This window comes from Miscanthus floridulus, chromosome 8 (assembly GCF_019320115.1).
Source record: "Miscanthus floridulus cultivar M001 chromosome 8, ASM1932011v1, whole genome shotgun sequence".
Classification (NCBI taxonomy): domain Eukaryota; kingdom Viridiplantae; phylum Streptophyta; class Magnoliopsida; order Poales; family Poaceae; genus Miscanthus; species Miscanthus floridulus.
Genome location: NC_089587.1, coordinates 113,433,266 through 113,451,946, shown reverse-complemented (window position 1 = coordinate 113,451,946; position 18,681 = coordinate 113,433,266). Strand labels below are relative to the sequence as shown.

Sequence of the window (18,681 nt, the reverse complement as noted above, 5' to 3'; positions counted from 1 at the left end):
GCGTCGGCAGGAGGCCGAACTTGCCGCAGCAGAGGAACGCGAGCGAGCGGCGGCAGAGACCGCTGCGGCGGCGGCAAGGGCGTCGAGGCTGGCAGCGGCGGAGCTGGCAGCAGCCAGAGCGGAGGCGGAAGCAGCGGCGGCGGTGAATGCAGCGCGTGCGGCGGCGGCGGAGGTCGAGGCTCTGCGCGGCAGCATCGGCAGCTCCATTTCCGCTGACGACACCGCCGACGCAGACCTCGAGCTGCTAGAGAGGGAGGCAAGCGCGAGCGCGGGCGCGCAGTGGGCAGCCGCGCACGTCCACGAGCGTGGCGGCAGCCCAGACAGGCGCGGACGCGCTGGCGGCGCTCCTGGAGGAGGCGCGCACGGCGGTGGCGCTCCTGGGGCAGCCGCGCACGCCCACGAGCGCGGCAGCAGCCCAGACAGGCGCGGACGCGCCGGTGGCGCTCCTGGAGGAGGCGCGCACGGCAACAGTGGCGGACGGGGTCGATGGAGAGCGCGGCCTTCACAGGCAGCGTGGCTCTCTCTCCCCGGATCGGTACCGACGGGTCGATGGAGAGCGCGGCCTTCACAGGCAGCGTGGCTCTCTCTCCCCGGATCGGTACCTAATTTACCACGAACTCCAGGCTGTTGTCAGGGACGTCGGTCCCGGCGGTGGGTGGCCTACCCTCACCAAGACCAACTACGTCGAGTGGGCTGCGGTGATGAGGGTAAAGCTCCAGGTGCGGCACATGTGGGAGGCAGTCCGGTATGGCGACGTCGACTACGACCTAGATCGACGGGCGCTGGATGCTCTCATCGCTGCAGTCCCGCCCGAGATGCAGTTCTCGCTTACCAGCAAGCGGACTGCCAAGGAGGCTTGGGACGCCATCGCTGCGGCACGCATCGGCAGCGACCGCGCCCGCAAGTCCACACTGCAAGCACTTCGCAAGGAGTGGGAGAACCTGGCCTTCAAGCCAGGTGAGGACGTTGATGACTTTGCTCTGTCTCAACACTCTGTTGCAGAAGATGGTGCAGTTCGGCGATGACACTTACGGCGAGGAGAGAGCTGTCGAAAAGCTCTTCCGCTGCGTCCCCGAGAAGTACAAGCAGATGGCTCGCTCGATCGAGTCTCTGCTGGATCTCTCCACGATGTCGATCGAGGAGGCGATAGGTCGCCTCAAGGTCGTCGACAACGATGAGCCACAGTCCCTCTCGGGGCCCATCACCACTGGCGGGAAGCTCCTCACTCGGGAGCAGTGGCTTGCCAGCCAAGGTGACCGGAGGAAGGGGGAGCCTTCTTCCGCGACAGGCGGCCGCAAGCGTGGCAGGCCACGCAAGGCGCGCAGAGACGCCCAGGCCGGGGCGCGAGGACGTGCCGAGGGTGATGCCCGCGGAGGCGCCCAGGGCGGCGCCGCCGGCAGGCACAAGCCGGCACGAGACGACGCCTGCCGCAACTGCGGCCAGCTTGGCCATTGGGCCAAGGACTGTCGACAGCCACGACGCGGCCAGGCCTACGTCGCACAGGCCGAGGAGGAGCCGGCTCTGTTCATGGCACATGCCAGCATCGAGCTACCTCCAGCGGCACCGGCCGCTGCGGCTCTCCTCCACCTTGACGAGCCAAAAGCACACGCCCTCCTCGGCGACAGCTCCGGCAACGACAAGACTGACGGGTGGTGCCTCGACACCGGCGCCACCCATCACATGACCGGTCGACGGGAGTTCTTCACCGAGCTTGACTCTAGCGTCCGAGGCTCCGTCAAGTTTGGGGATGCCTCCGGCGTGGAGATCAAGGGCGTCGGCTCCATCATCTTCACCGCCGTGTCTGGTGAGCACAGGCTGCTCACCGGAGTCTACTACATCCCCGCGTTGAGGAACTCCATCATCAGCTTGGGACAGCTGGATGAGAACGGTTCGCGTGTGGTGGTTGAGGACGGAGTCATGAGGATTTGGGATCGTCGTCGTCGCCTTCTTGCCAAGGTATCCAGAAGCGCAAATCGACTCTACGTCCTTAACGTGCAGGTGGCACAACCCCTCTGTCTGGCTGCTCATCGGGACGACGAGGCGTGGCAGTGGCACGAGCGTTTCGGGCACCTTCACTTTGAGGCCCTGAAGCGGCTCAGTGCCACGGAGATGGTGCGAGGCCTGCCGTGCCTCGACCATGTGGAGCAGCTCTGCGACATCTGCGTGTTGACGAAGCAGAGGCGACTCCCTTTTCCCCAGCAGGCGAGCTTTCGAGCCAAGGAGAGGCTCGAGCTCGTGCACGGGGACTTGTGTGGCCCGGTGACACCGGCCACACCGGGAGGACGACGCTACTTCCTGCTGCTCGTCGACGACCTCTCCCGCTACATGTGGGTGATGGTCCTCGGCAGCAAGGGAGAGGCTGCGGACGCCATCAGACGCGCGCAAGCTGCTGCGGAGGCGGAGTGCGGCCGCAAGCTGCGCGTGCTGCGCACCGACAACGGCGGCGAATTCACGGCGGCTGAATTCGCGTCGTACTGCGCTGACGAGGGCATTCAGCGCCACTACTCCGCGCCGTACAGCCCGCAGCAGAACGGCGTCGTCGAGCGGCGCAACCAGACGGTTGTGGGGATGGCTCGGGCCCTCCTCAAGCAGAGGGGGATGCCGGCTGTCTTCTGGGGAGAGGCGGTGGTGACGGCCGTCTACATCCTCAACCGCTCGCCTACCAAGGCGCTCGACGGCAGGATGCCGTACGAGGCTTGGCATGGGCGCAAGCCGGCGGTCTCCCACTTGCGGGTCTTCGGCTGCCTCGCGTTCGCCAAGGAGCTTGGCCACATCAGCAAGCTCGACGACAGGAGCACTCCGGGAGTGTTCATCGGCTACGCGGAGGGCTTGAAGGCCTACCGCATCCTCGACCCGAAGACACAGCGTGTGCGCACGGCGCGCGACGTTGTGTTCGACGAAGGGCGAGGATGGGCGTGGGACAAGGCGGTGGACGATGGCTCGGCTCCGACGTACGACGACTTCACTGTCGAGTACGTCCACTTCGAGGGAGCTGGGGGAGTAGGCAGCTCTTCTTCGGCAAGCGCGTCTACCCCAGTCCCCGAGCCTCTACCGACCCCGGCGCCTGCTACTCCGACAGCTCCACGCTCTCCAGCCAGGACCTCGGCTGCGATGAGTTCTTCGCCGGCTTCACCACAGCCGGCAACGCCACGCACTCCAGCACCGACAGGCACCTCTCCGGGCACGTCTACTCCAACACCAGCTCGTGTCGAGCACAGCTCGGTTGAGCTCGCTACTCCGCTCTCTCACGACGAGGAGCGCATCGACGCGTACCACGACGGCGAGCCATTGCGGTACCGTACGATGGAGAACCTTCTCGGCGACCAGTTGGTGCCGGGACTGGTGCCTCACGACCTGGAGGACCTGGAGGCGCAGTTGCACCTTGCGTGTGACGACGGCGAGCCTCGGTCGTTCGCAGAGGCCGAGAGACACGCGGCATGGCGCGCCGCGATGCAGTTGGAGATGGATGCGGTTGAGAAGAACCGCACCTGGGAGCTTGCTGACCTTCCTCGTGGTCATCGCGTGATCACCCTTAAGTGGGTGTACAAGCTGAAGAGGGATGAAGCCGGTGCCATCGTCAAGCACAAGGCTCGCTTGGTGGCACGAGGTTTCGTGCAGCAGGAGGGGGTCGACTTCGACGACGCCTTTGCTCCCGTGGCACGGATGGAGTCCGTGCGACTCCTTGCGCTAGCTGCCCAGGAGGGCTGGCGTGTTCATCACATGGACGTCAAGTCGGCGTTCCTTAACGGCGACTTGAAGGAGGAGGTCTACGTGCACCAGCCGCCGGGATTTGCGATCCCGGGCAAGGAGGGCAAGGTGCTCCGCCTGCGCAAGGCCCTCTATGGCTTGCGGCAGGCACCGAGGGCGTGGAATGCCAAGCTGGATTCCACGCTAAAGGGGATGGGCTTCGAGCAAAGCCCGCACGAGGCGGCCATCTACCGACGGGGCAATGGAGAAAATGCCCTGCTGGTGGGTGTCTACGTCGACGACTTGGTGATCACCGGCACCAAGGATGCGGAGGTGGCGGCATTCAAGGAAAAGATGAAGGCCACCTTCCAGATGAGTAACCTGGGGCCTCTCTCCTTCTACCTGGGAATCGAGGTGCACCAGGATGACTCTGGGATCACGCTTCGACAGACCGCCTACGCCAAGCGCGTCGTTGAGCTAGCTGGGCTCACCGACTGCAACCCAGCTCTCACTCCGATGGAGGAGAGGCTGAAGCTGAGCCGCGACAGCACGACAGAGGAGGTGGACGCTACGCAGTACCGGCGTCTTGTGGGGAGCCTTCGCTACCTCGCCCACACACGGCCGGACTTGGCATTCTCCGTCGGCTACGTTAGTCGGTTCATGCAGCGACCGACGACGGAGCACCAACAGGTTGTGAAGAGGATCATCCGCTACGTTGCGGGGACTCTCGACCACGGCCTCTACTACCCGAGGTGCCCTGGGGCGGCACACTTCGTCGGGTACAGCGACAGCGACCACGCCGGCGACATCGACACCAGCAAGAGCACGAGCGGGATCCTCTTCTTCCTCGGCAAGTGCCTCGTTAGCTGGCAGTCGGTCAAGCAGCAGGTGGTGGCCCTGTCCAGCTGCGAGGCCGAGTACATAGCGGCCTCCACCGCTTCGACTCAGGCGCTCTGGCTCGCTCGACTGCTTGGTGATCTCCTCGGCAGAGACACTAGAGCGGTGGAGCTCAGGGTGGACAGCAAGTCCGCTCTGGCCCTGGCAAAGAACCCCGTGTTCCACGAACGCAGCAAGCACATCCGGGTGAGGTACCACTTCATCCGAGGCTGTTTGGAGGAATGGAGCATTAAGGCGAGCTACATCAACACCAAGGACCAGCTTGCGGACCTGCTCACCAAGCCCCTTGGGAGGATCAAGTTCCTTGAGCTCTGCTCCAGGACCAGGATGGTTCAACTCTCCCACAAGACGACGCACAAGACTTAGGGGGAGAATGATGGATAAGTCTTATGTGTGGCTGGTCTTTGTGGGGCTGTGATGCTCACATGGTCATGGTCCTTGTGGCTGTTTTTCTGTTTTTAGGACAGCATCTTAGACTAGAGGACAGCACCTTAGCTAGGACAGCATATTAGCATCTTAGACTAGCATCTTGGCATATGCTTGGCTGGCTAGCAGCCTATAAATATGTAACCCCAACCCCTCAGGTTGGTATGGCATTTGTGTGAGTTTGTGTGAGAAATAGACAAGAAAATTGTCCCAACTCCTAGTGTCATCCTCTCTCGATGAGAGTAAGAATTCTCCTACTACCAAGAGTGAGAATTCAGCGACTAACAGAGTTTGCAAGACTGTTTTTCTTTGTAGTGTCGAGAGAAAATGCCAATGAACTTTCAGTTTAGGTTATTAGCCTTTTCAGCCTTACTAGGTAGCGTTCCCGTGCGTTGCTACGAGATAACTAACAATTTATACTAAAAACACACGAATCGCACGATAAGATAACAATACTGTTAAATTAAATACCAACGTTAAAGTGACATTTAATCTAAAAAGCAAAGTTTATGAATTTAACACAGTCACGGAGTGCGCGGCGTCGCAGGCTCACAAACTCTAAAGCTTCCAGAGATTGGGTCGAATCCAACCTAGAGCCTCGGAACCCTGCATCTTTTCCTAGACGGGCTTCACTTCGGATGCGCCGGTAGCAATATCAACGATCTCCAGTCGATGGACCAAGTCGTATGGATCCTCATACAATGGCTTAGACATGTAGATTTTGTTCTCCTTGTACTTGGATACACTTGTTCCACTGAAGCTTTCATTGAAATGTTTAGACACGAAAAGTGTCTGATCACCGATGTCCCTCACCCTAGACCACTTCGGCGTACGGTCGTGGAGGTTGCACTTGTAGATCGCGCTGCTGTAGGTGAAGCTCTATGTCTCGTGGAACGTGCTCACCATGGCACACACAATGTGCAGCTCACCGTTTGATTCCAGGTAGCTGCGGTGGCAGAGCCCGCAGGTGGCGACAGCAATGGCAGCAGCGTCGCGGTTGGAGTAGCGCCCGGCGGCGTTGCTGCTGCAGACGGAGATTTCTCCAGTGCAGTCGATCGTCAAGAACTTGTCTTGCAGTGACGATGGACCCCACGGAGGAACTCCAGTTTGGTGTCGAGCAACGTCCTATGCGTTGTCGACTCCAACCCGGCAGAACGCGACCTCCGTGGAGCACCCAAGCATGGCCATGGCCACGCACTCGCGGCCGGCAGCGTCAGGCGGCGCCGAGAACACGATCTCACGGAAGAACACGTCCCTCATGTCTTCTAGCTTGATGGCTCTGCCTGCGGCATCCGCGTCCCCATAGTCCGTTGGTGGGATGGAGGACCCACCGGCCGTGGACCCTAGACACGCGTTTCGATGAGGACGCCGCCTGCGACTGTGTTCGCCTGCTGGCGGGAGCTCAACGCGGGGGGCACGGGCACCGGCGAATGGATTCAGCAGTGTCACGGACGCCGCCTCGTCCATGAGCGCCAGCCACCCACACGAGGAGCCGCACGCCACCTTGGCGCGCACGTCGGGCAACGTCTTGGACAAGACCTTCTTCTCGGGACGCAGTAGAAGCCGACGCGGTCCGAGTCTGGGGTCGAACGGGAGCAGCAGGAGCGGTCCGAAGGTCACGAACGGGACGGCGGCGCTCATGGGGAGCAAGCGGATCGGAAGGACGCCGCGTCAGTGGCCTGACGCGAGACGCTGCCCGATGGACTCGAGGAGATCCTCTGGCAGGCCGGATCTCCAGTCAGGGAGAGGTAGGGACCTTCTCTTGGGATTGGGAGGCTGAGCCATGGAAGACAGATGACATCAACTATGGTTCACGCAAGAAACAGCAAGCGAGGGCGATGGAACACGTGAGCGTGAAACCAAATGAAAGGAGGAAAAAAGCTGTCCCTTTTGCAAATGCAAAGATGGGAAGTAATTAAATGTAGGCAGATTTGGCTAAGGTTCTCAGAAATGCAAAGAGGTTCCTTTTGTCTTAATTCTCTTTCCTTCTGTGTTAATTCTCTTTACTTTTGCTCGTTGCCATGTATGCTGGTGCATGCAAACATGCAATGTGTATATGGATAGCACAATAATTTTCTACTTCCTATTTTGCCGTGATTCATCTATCACATGACAGGCAATATTCAATCAAGGAGAATGACACGATCAATCAGTAATTAAGATGTCGTGGGATCGCAGGCGTGGGCAGACGGACGAACCAAAATAAATGTCGCACCAAAAAATGTCCACACTTTGTTCTTTTTAGTTGTAGGAGATACGGTTAACTGTTGCCATGTTGGGCTGTGCTGATGAGAACAAACAAATTGTTCTAGAGTTCAGGTTATAGCAGGGGCAAATGTATATGCTCATGTCTTTATGAAATCTTTTATCTGCAGCATTTTAATGTTTCCAAAATAGTTTTTTATTTGTGTAAAATAGATGTATTGCTGGATATCGCTGCTTATTGCACTCCTTGTATATGCAGTTTTACTCATGCCTGATTTCATAGAAGGTGTGCAATAAGAGATTTAGCTTTTGGATATCTTGAAATATCATGCTTACATATTCTTTGCCGCCACCTTTTTTTTTTGGCATTTTCAACATTTGCTTCGTAAACATTTTTTTTTCCTTATGTTGGTATGTGGCGCTGAAATATGGTTAGCATAACATATTCCAGTAACTAATATTTATACCCCCTTTTTGTTTCCAGTTGGGTACTACTGTTTCTTTTCAAGTCAGGTTTTTGGAGGCGTAGTCTATGCAGAACAACTAAGAAATAGGTAAGTAAAGATTAAAGAAAGTCACATGGTATAGCATGCTGGAGCATATGTAACAGAGATAATATGCAGGTTGGATTTGTACATACCCAGAGATAACAACAAATCCAGCCCAGTTGTGGCATTTGTAGCTGGTGGAGTTTGGATCATTGAGTGAGTGACAATTTTCTCACATACCACAATACATTACAGGGTTCACATATGGTGACTTCCTTCTTACTGATGTGTCTTATATTTAGTTACAAGGCATAGGGTGCTCTCCTTGGAAAGTGGCTAGCAGAGTAGCTTGTGTTCGGTGGAATGCCCATGTGAGATGTGGCCGGTGCTTAGTGTCCTTCTGCTAAACTGCGTTTCATTTGTATAGCTATGGGCATTGCTGGACTGAGGTAAATACTTAGTTTTCCATCTTATTAGGTTCACCTCAAATCACTTCTTTTTAGTTTCCTGGACATAGAGCTATGGGCCTTATGAGTCGCTGTATCATTTCTGCTTGAGGAAGCCTGTACACTTATTATTTTTAGACAATTCAATTCCAAGGACTGCTTTCATCGAAAGTGGTGTAGGCCACCACAGAATGACTGCTTCTTATGTTTGCTGCTTTTCATGTAGCCAACACACACTGCTTAACAGCATTGACTTTACAAGACATGAATTTATATGTTGTGCCCGCATAAGATTTATCTGCAAAACTCTTACTTTGTCATGCTATAATTTGAAGTGTTTTTTAAACAAATCTCTAGTGTTTTAGGTTGCCAAAGAGACCTCTGACATGGTGTTGGCTGATGGTAATTTTAGCGCTATAGTTTCTGCTTCCCGATTCGTCGATCTAGCGGTTGCTTAATGTGTGTCTCTATTTTTTCCCATTTGCACGTGTGCTCTTTTACAATAGAAAATGGGACGTCGGCTTCATGTTTTCTTTACATGTTTTTGCCAATTTCTGTGTTTTACTTTTTTTTTGGAGGGTTGATGACTTCATTGCTCTTTCCGCTTGGGACAGCAAGCTCATTGGAAAATCCAGAGGTCTTTCTTCAGATCATGGTTGTTTGCTTGGGCATACTGCACTATTGCTAGGATGCTTTTCCGAACAACATTGTAAAAAATTCTGGTACTGCATCTTTGCTCTGCCTGTGGTATTAGTGGTTATGTAAAAAGTGTTTCCTATTGACTCTGTATCCTTAAATGATGCTCATATCTGCTTTCTCATTTTTACTAGCGTTGTGGTTTTTCAATCATTGCTTTATAATGAACTGACTGTTCTTTTATGGTGCATAATCTGCAGCGCTTGCAAGTTGGAGGCAATATAGTTACTTTTTTTTTCTTGAATTATAGTTCCAGTGCTTAACGATTTTCAAAGAAAAGGGTTGGCAGTTGGCTCCTCTCTTTAAACAAAGCATGCTAGATGACAGACAAAAGAAATTCTTCATTCTTTGGAGTTTGAATTGTTTCTATCTATAACCCTTTGCTTTCAGCCAAGGTTATGGCAGCTTCCACTGCTACACAGTGCATGGCTCTTTGAGCAGTTCTAACTTGCCAAATGTGAAGCTGTTGGACAATAGATGCATAGATGGTATGCCTGTTTTCTTACCTAAGCTATAGTATATTCTGTAGTAGTTGCCTGGAAATTCACATATTACATGCAATTAGGCAAATTAGCGAAGAAAAAAGGTGTATGAACTGTAATGTAGCCTACAAGACTCATTTTCCTTAATTTACAATTACCAAAAATGGAAAATTTCCTCATTCCAGGAGGCTTCCATGTAACTTAAGGTATAATCAATAATGCTTATTCACACCAGTATCATATTACAGTCATCCTACATCGGTATTTTTATATGTTTCTCAACTGAAAGTTTTAGTTTTTGTTTGTCAACCATTATTACCACTATTGTGGTGCTGCATGCATGCTCCATTTTTTCCACAAGAAAGGCATCTGACGGATTGTGTTGCAGGTGAAGCTCTGTTCCATTACATTTATAACAAGAAAAAAGAGGTGGTTCTGTTGCAGAGGTTGGAGCATTTTTTGTAGCTCACCATTTGTGGCTGTGATCAATGAAAGGTAAGCACACAAAGACAGAAGCAGCCGTAGTTTTCTAAGCATGGATCCACTGAATGCTGCTGCTGCTCAAGGCTCCTTCCCCATGCTTTGCTTCATCGTAGCTGAAGGACTAATTTCATGTCCTATCAGTGAAATGATTCAGTCCTATGACCTTCCTGGTTCTTATATCTTGATGCCATGGACAATGGGAATTTTAGGGTTCTTAATACAATAGTACTAGCTATACATGTAAACCAATAAAGTTCTATTTGACTGATTCTTGTTTTCGTAATTGCATTGCCATCAATATGAGTGTCCTTTGCTAACTTACCGTAAGTATCTATGTTGAGAAAAAGTCAGCCTCGATCTACAGATCGTTTTTTCTGTCAGCTAAAACTTTATTTTTCTTCAAGCTCATGCCCAGTCTACGATAACTGAGAATCAGCCGGCAGCTATGACAACTAGAGCATGGAAGTAGAAGAAACTACCCTTGTCACAACACAATCATTCAGCTCATGAAGTTTCTATAATACGGAAAGCTAGGATTATGGCGTCCGGACGGTTATCTTTCTGTCGGACGCCTCATCCACCGCTAACTCCCTATTCCTGAGTTAAAAAAAACTCCTCACTCCCTGCTCGTCGGACGCATGCATATCCTCCTTTCCTTGCTCGCTCCTTGCGTTGCATCCACCCACATGTCTTCTAGCATCCGTGCTTTGCTCCCAGGTGATACCCACCCACCTCCGTTTCCTCCCATGGAAGGCCTCCGTATGTATGGACGAGTCTGCACCCTGCGGCTCCCCACCCGCTCTTTATGCCATCGAGGTCTACGTTGCCGGTGAGCACACCGGCGACCTCCACGCGTCGCCCACCTGACCTATATGCCACCGTCGCCTGTGCCACCCCCACTCGGCCCTATGTGCACCGCTGCCCAGCTTCATGTCGTCGCCACCGACGAGCAAACTGGTGACCTCCATGCGCCAACGAGCCTCCATTTGTTGAAGCAACAAGGAGATGTTTTTGCGATAAAAGTGCATGTTGTAACCGTATGTTTCAAGTGTTTCAAAAGTATGTTGCAAGCGTTTTATATCGATGTTGTAAAAGTAGATCGGGATGTTGCACATGTTGCAATGGCTATATACGTATGCTTCAAGTGTATGTTTTATGTGTTTCAGACGTATGTTTCAAGTGTTTCATCTGGATGTTGCAAAAGTAGATCTGGATGTTGTATATACATGCATGTTGCAAGCGAATGTTTCAGGTGTTTTATACATATGTTGTAAGTGTTTCATCTGGATGTTGCATATGTTTTGCAATTGCTACACACATGTTTTCAAATATTTTTTAGCTGTTTGCAAGTGTTTTAGATGTACGTTACAAGTGTATCAGCTGTTTCGGACGTACGTTGCAAGTGTTTGATCTGGATGTTGCAAAAATAGATCTAGTGTTATACATGTTGCAATGGACCCACCTGCCGCAGTTGCCTGCACCTGCTAAGGCACCGCCGTGGGTGACCGTGCGAGGGCATGAGGCCAACAGATGCATCTGCGGCACGCATCCAGAGGCGGGACAGGTGTCTGGGACCCAGAGGTGTGACATGCAGACCATGCTAGGCCCCGCGCTAGTGGTTCGGTTGCGACTGGCGCCTGCGGGTCAGGACTCATGCGGTCGTGCGCGAACAGGGAGGGGAGGCCGGTGCAGTGACGTCGCCCACAACCACGACTAGACCGTGTGTGGGCCGTGCGAGCTGAGTGTCCAGTATTTGAAGCTGTGCCCGACGTCCGGGCGCCAGTATCTCCCTTCTATATATGTAGTTCTATGTCGCTTGTTTCGTTAACATTGTATCTTATCCTAAATCATTACTCCTGTCCTACTAAATAAATGCATCTTCACCTCTAAGAATATATGCTTTGTATAATACCCATATCACACTGGTATGTTGTGTGGCTATGTTTGTGCAACATTACTGCGTGGGAAACTCTACCTTCTATTGATTTGGATTGAGTGGATTTTAAATTGAGAGTGACAATTAGTTTGTTAGATATATAATATTAGTATTCAAAATCGACTGTGCCTTTTCCAAAATGGTAAACATGACATCTATCCGAAGCATGCGCGTTGAATCCAGAACGATTAGTCATTCACACTCCTAATACTGCATATTCCATTGTTCTCTTTATTTATTATATTGATACATATTCCATCATTTTCTTTACATTGATATTTACACATGCAATTGCTACTATGAACCAAAACAACAAAAGAAGTTTGAGTGGCTCTGTGTGTGCATGGGCGCGCGCAAAATATGGTGTACTTAACCATCGTGGCTTGGAAATTATGCCACTTATGACACGGCTTCTTCTGTTAAGGTGGACTATCACCCCCAAGTGTTCTCCGCTTTTATCCGTTTGCATTTGGTTTTCTTTCTTTTATCAAGTATTAAACGTCACAGTATTTATGGTGCTAACTCGTGCAGGGGCGCACCACTATCACTAGTAGCCAAGAAAGTTGGTGTGCCCTGTGCAAGCTAATATTGCTAGTTGCACTGTGTTTAGATGGTGTTATTTTAACATACACGACATTTTGTTGCGTGCATTCAACATGTTTTAGTTTGATCATAGATCTTTTGAATAATGGACTTACGGAAACAAAACTTCTAGATTTATCATGAAAAGTGGTTTCAAAGTGTTAAAACTTTGGTTGCATACACTTGACACCTTATACTGTGATTAAAGTAGTTTGTTTGTGACTAGTCAGGGATGAAAACGTACAGTCGGAGGAGGTCTGTTTTCATTTCTTTTTTTACTTAAACGAAATTTAGTCAGAAACGATTACGGCATTGATATTACAGCACGTCGATATCAGTAGGCAATTCGATGATGCATAGTAATTTTTTGTTTTGTTTTTACAGTACCATAAATAGGAATGATAAGCTAAGTCTTTAAACGTACTTCACTTTTTTTCTTTAAACTAACAAATATGCTTTACTGCTAATACAAGTTCATGCACATGTAAAATGATAGGTTCAAATACTAAGACCATGTGTGGGAATATTGGCAAAAATAGTGTAATATCATGGGGAATTTCCAACCCAAATTGGTAAGACTGTTGAAACGTTTCAACCGTCTTACCGATTTATATTTGCAGTTTTTTGTTTCTATTTAGTATATTTTCCCAAAACCTTGATTAAATGACCTATTTAGCCATAACTAATTAAAAATATATATTTCTTAGTTACAATAAACAATTTTAAAAACAACAATTAGCAACAATTAATATTTTACCCACCATCCTTAATGCAAAGTTAATCCCATTTCATCAAAAAAAATCACAAAAATATAATTAATAATAAAAAAACAAAACCCTAGCTCTAGATCTACATGAAACATGGATAAAACTAACTAATAGTCTACTAAAATCAAGCAAAAGCCACTAAATAAAGGTATAATCTTATTCCACTAATTAATGTACCCTAGAACCTTTAAAACTTTGGTCTAATTTGCCTCCTACATGGCTCAAGCACCATAGAAGAGAGAGAAAAACAAAACTCTAATTACTCACTAACCAACCATTAAAACTTCAAAAAATATTTGGAATAGCATTTTCTTACCTTCTACAACTTCTCCACTAAAGGATTTGAGACCAAAACCTCCCGCTTAGTAGAGCAATTTTTGGAAGGTGCCCAAGGTCTCTCAACCTTTTTTCTCGGGTTGGAGTGAGTGACCCAAAGAAGAAGAAGGGGTTGCAGCCTTTATACAACGGGAATTTGTAGGGGCGGCTGGTGATTGAGCCGCCCCTACAAATCAAACAGTAGAGGCGGTTGGTGAGTGAGCCACTCCTACAAATCGTCCCATTTGTAAGGCCTACTGTTCGATTTGTAGAGGCGGCTGGTTTAGTGGGACCCAAGCACGTCCACTGTAAGGGCGGCTGGTGATGGAGCCACCCCTACAAAAAAAGGGTGCTGTTGCTACAAATCGTTTGTGTAGTAGTAAAAGCAAGCCCTGAGGGCTAATTTGGAAGCTCAAATCTTCTTGGTATCCCCGACTTTTTTTAGGGTGGAACATCCATGGGAAAATAATCTGAATAACAATTTAGTTTTTCATAAAGGGTTTTCCATCCCTGGGTGTGCCTTCCCCTTTCCAAATTAGCCTTGCTAAACAATATATGTTCCATTCCTGCATCAATCCCAAACTCTCTGTAGTAATGTACCATATACATTGTACCAAATGTTGCGCACAGGGCACATCGGATTGGAGTTACCCAACGCAAGCATCTTAATTATTGTGTTGCATGCTCGATCGATAGTGGCTGACGTAGAAGTGCTTGGACATCATAATAATGCTGATGAATCTGGATTCTTTTTTTTTTAGAAAGTGGGTTGGACTTTTTATATTAATTATAATTATACAAATGTAATATCACATCTAGCCCCATGCAAGGGTACCGCTGTGGGAAAATCATAAGGTTCGGTAATGCTCAGTGGGCCTTGGTTATCAGAAAGATCATGGCCTGGCCCAGTGACTTTAAAGTTGGTTTGTATTTTATTAGGATTATGGGCCTTCCTTTCTTGCAAGTTTTCATACAGTGCAAAAAATCTTAACATTCAAGCCAATAACTTGCACGCGGATTTCTACTGCAGTTTATAGAGGAAATTAGGATTGACACAGTTTCAAGGAAAAAAGGAAGAGAAAAAGCGGATTGGCCAAGAATCTCTCCACGCAAAAAACTCTAGAAGTATCATCACTGCCTGATGGGGTGTGCCGTACATGGTACATTAGGAGGTCTATAATGCTACTTCATATATAGTACTAAGATAAGAGAATACAAATTAAGTTCATATCATACCTTGGCCTCAGCACTTGCGCTCATAGTCTGATGGTGCTCCTCTCTTGCCTCTCTGTATCTTTCAATCACAGATTTCATGCTGGTCGATAAAAATAATTTTTTCTGTTAGAATTAGTCACATCAATCACAAATTTGCCGCAATATAAAATAGAGATAACAACTAATATAGGACCCAGAAAATAACACAGTTGTGAGCCTGCTGTCCGTAGGACATAACAAAATGACACCCTTATGTAGTGGGAGTAATGTACCTGTCTAAAGTTTATCAATGTAGGCCAATAATAAAAAGATAAGGCAGGAATGTGTCTTTTTAGATATGAAATTAAACATCCGGTTTCATCCCCTCGAAAGAGGAATCAGACCAAACTTATTACAAAGTTTATCAACACAAGAATGATATGTTTCTTTCCTACCATTTTAGGCCCTGTTTGGTTCATTGGAAAGATGTAGGAAGAACAGTGGAATCAAATTTCTATAGGATTTTTTCAATGTAGCAACGTTTGGAATAAGGGAAGAGACCTAAACCGTTCCAAAGGAAAGGTAATGAAACCTGCAGTTTTGGAGAAAAGAAAAAAAATGAGCTCTGAGCTCATGGGAATATTTCCTGTGGCTCTTGCGCACTCACGCACTAATCTACATACTCCCTACCTGCATGCACAACCATGCATGTGGGCTCGTCCAAGACACTTCAAATTTTTTTAACTGATATATCTCGCTTTGTAAAGGTGTATTTAGCTCCTGTTTAATCTAGACAACTGTGTTTAGCACAAACCAATAGATTTTGATGCTATTAGTGTTCGTGTGTTCCAAACACTCGTTTCTAGTTTTCCAATCCTCTGTTTGACACCTCTATTCTTTTTATATTCCTCTGTTTTATCTCATTTTTGTGTTTTACATTCTCCTGTCTCAAACAGGCCCTTAACCTTTTTTTATCATCCATGAGCCTGCCGTGCAGTTTGAAGTTCTTAGATGATATTAATATTCATGCAATAGGGAGAGCAAAAGGCAGTGCACATGATCTTTTACCACTTGGTAAGGCCTTTTGAAAATCGTGGGTTCCCGATTCATACGAAATTACTGTGCATTTTCCCAGTAATTTTCTGCGGTCTACAGACGGGGCTAATAAGAAATTGAGCTACTTTCGGCTATTGGAGAGAACGATTATCTCCCATATATATGTGTCAAAAAGGATCTAATGGCTCAACAATCAATATATTATTTAATACTTCTTTGAGTAGTTATTTGAATGCATCCTTTCACTATGCAAATTCTATGGCTGTGATGGAAAGTGCTTCTGTAGCGCTGGATGCTGCTTGTCACAGCTGCACTACTCAGCGGCTACGATACAAATCAAGTAGCCACAACTACGGCAACTGCTGTAAAACACTATATAAAACGATTTTTAGAGCTAGCTTTTTAAACCATGCCATCGATCGAAAAAATAAGTCATTTTCAGGGCTGGTTTACAACTGTCTCTAAAATGATTTTCAAACTTTTTTTAAAATCATTTAGAAGTTGCAAAAAATAAGATTTATTAATCTGGCCGGTCACCCCCAAAAACAAATATATTTTCCGTGATGGTTAAGTTAACAAAACTGTCCATGAAAAATATATTTTCAGTGTCAGTTTGTAAGCTATAGTACCCTCGACGATAGTTAAAAATGGTTTGCTAAGTAATCCGTCCTTAAAGAAATAGGAGGCGCCCGTGTAAAAATCAGTTTTGTACTAGTGTAAGTGTAGCTGGCATATATATATTGGATAAACAACATAATAAATTAAGAAATGTCTTTCTATGTTTTTAGATGATGAAGTTAATTTCTGGCTTTTAAAGGTCATACATAACCCAAATCTCTTGGTACTGCACGTGCCAGGTCTTAGACTTACCTCACAAAAGGTGGCTACGTTTCTATAGACAAAAATATCAGTTTATTTCTTTCCAAATCACCAACTTTTTAAGTTTTGATTCATTGTCACTATTGCATTGATATTGGGTCGTCTTCATAGTGGAAAATAGCCATCTACGAAGCAAAACTTCTGTTGAGTGTTGTACTCCATTTTCTTGAAAAACTTTGAACTGTGTGCAAAAATCATGTAGTGGAAATATGAATGGTTTTCGCTTATCTTATGTAGAATTAGGTTTTGGGTAGTTTGACCCTCGAACTATCATCTTATGGCTAGGGCTCGCAAATATTATCATGTACGTTCTAACATATGAGCAATCTGAATACCTTGTATATTATAAATTAACACGTCATATCAAGTGAAGTAAAAAAAGTGGAAGCCGGTTTAATTTCTAGCCACACCTGATTAACATTTAAATTAAGCTACATGAAAATTTGACCAGTAAGTTTGTGTTTGTACTATATAATGTACTAAAAATAAGAAAAGGGTTATACGCCAATAGTATTTATTACTTGTTAAAATGCCAATTCTTATATCACTAAAAGCATAATTTTTAATGTAAGGCTATAATATAGGTATAAGAGATATATGTTACGGTGCCTGGGAGGAACCACCCCTATAGAAATTTTATCAATTGTTGATCTTAAAATGAACTAATTAATTGTGATTAAAGGTTAGTCTAGTAAATAATGTAACTTAATCCCCTTTGTGTAGAAGAGAACAGATAGAAAGGGTGGGTCGCTGCACCCATCCGCCTAGTGCTCGATGGAGTGCAGGAGGAAGGTATCTCTCTACTTTTAACCATTAGGTTTAGACTAATGAACGCCTATTATTATTTTCAAGCAATGTATAAGTTCTCTAGTATAATAACGTACTTATGAAGTACCGTACCATGCATGTATGGTCAGACTTTTCTTTATATATGTTGGTATGCGCTGAGCTAGCTAGCGCACTAAAATCATTTTCACATTATCAAGTAAGGACCGAAGAATAATCATATTGCACTTGGGGAGACATAGTGAAAGTAATATCTCGGGTGTAATCGTCCATTCAGTTTTGGTTTATATAGCTAGGCACGATATCAACATATATAGAAATTCAAGAAAAAAAAGAAATATACATCTACTCATTTTACTCCATGTAAAACTAATTCACTAGAGTTGAAACTCATCATTCTATGTTAAGAATAAAAATACTGTAAAATTATGAGAAGTTATAAAATAATAAAAAGGAAAAGGGAGGAAAAGCAAAAAATTCATGTCTGGAACATCATTCAAATACTTCCCGTTTAAAAAGGAAACATTCGTTGTAAGATTGTGGACATGTGACACATGGAACACATCCAATAGCTACATATTATAATTCCCTTCTGTAGTCTGTCATGTTAATTTGATCCCCAAATTAATTAAAAAAATTTGGTTGCAAAATTACAAATACTCAACGTATGACTGAACTTTATTTGGCCAAATTTTTTTTTTCAAAAAGCTATCGACAAGAGCATGCCGGGCATATATTGATAGAGAAGGTTATTTGGCCAAATATATATATGTGCAACCACAACTATAATGTTTTGGAAAACCTGAATCCACCCGTCGGTTCAGTTTACCACACAAAGCTTGAAAGTAAAATCTTACAAAGCTATAAGGTAACAAATAAAACAGTGCAATCCATCCATTTGTTTTTGTTTTTTACTTTCCAAGAGGTATACTAGATTACTAGCAAATTAACATACTCCCCGTAAAAGTTGGTACTAGGTACGAGGTATCAAAATTCTATGCCACCTGCATCTCTCTCTCTCTCTCTCCTGCCCTAATAACCGAAGTAAAAAAATACTTCATCGGTGCTTGAGTATATAGGCTGTATGTTTCATATATGTATTAAGTACTTAGTCGTTAGTAGATCTAACAAATAGTCATCAATTAAGCTAGCAAGGAGGAGCAAATAATCAAACCTGGTGCTAGCGAAGTCATAGAGGCGACCGGTGCTAGAGAAGACGACGAGGCCGACCTCGGCATCGCAAAGGATGGCGAGCTCCTTGGCCTTCTTGAACAGCCCGCTCCGGCGCTTCGAGAACGTCACCTGCCGGCTCGTCGCGTTGTCGATCCTCTTGATCTCTATCTTCCCTCTCACCAT

At 47.0% G+C, this 18,681-nt stretch overlaps 2 protein-coding genes across 17 annotated transcripts in view; one reads left to right on the top strand and one right to left on the bottom strand.

Moving 5' to 3' along the window:
- LOC136477176 (uncharacterized) overlaps nt 1-10,951 on the top strand; it is a 21,325-nt gene extending 10,374 nt beyond the window's left edge. For 12 of the 16 annotated variants that reach the window (XR_010763901.1, XR_010763902.1, XR_010763900.1 and 9 more), the window contains 4 exons: nt 7,700-7,769; nt 7,839-7,919; nt 8,006-9,333; nt 9,716-10,118. Coding sequence is in view for 2 of the 16 variants with exons in the window: in XM_066475239.1 (XP_066331336.1) it covers nt 8,133-8,152; nt 8,728-8,871; nt 9,236-9,333; nt 9,716-9,792 (339 nt within the window). In the remaining 14 variants the exon portion in view is untranslated. Of the gene's footprint in view, nt 1-7,699; nt 7,770-7,838; nt 7,920-8,005; nt 10,119-10,214 lie in introns of those variants that run through there. The other 4 variants (XM_066475240.1, XM_066475239.1, XR_010763891.1 and 1 more) reach the window with 4 other exon arrangements.
- The window catches only part of LOC136477175 (MADS-box transcription factor 23-like), a 26,354-nt gene extending 7,673 nt beyond the window's left edge, over nt 1-18,681 (bottom strand). Inside the window, exons 1-2 of the mRNA XM_066475238.1 lie at nt 18,500-18,681; nt 14,647-14,725 (exon numbers count right to left, since the gene is read on the bottom strand). Of these exons, the coding sequence (XP_066331335.1) occupies nt 14,647-14,725; nt 18,500-18,681 (261 nt within the window). The remainder of the gene's footprint in view (nt 1-14,646; nt 14,726-18,499) is intronic.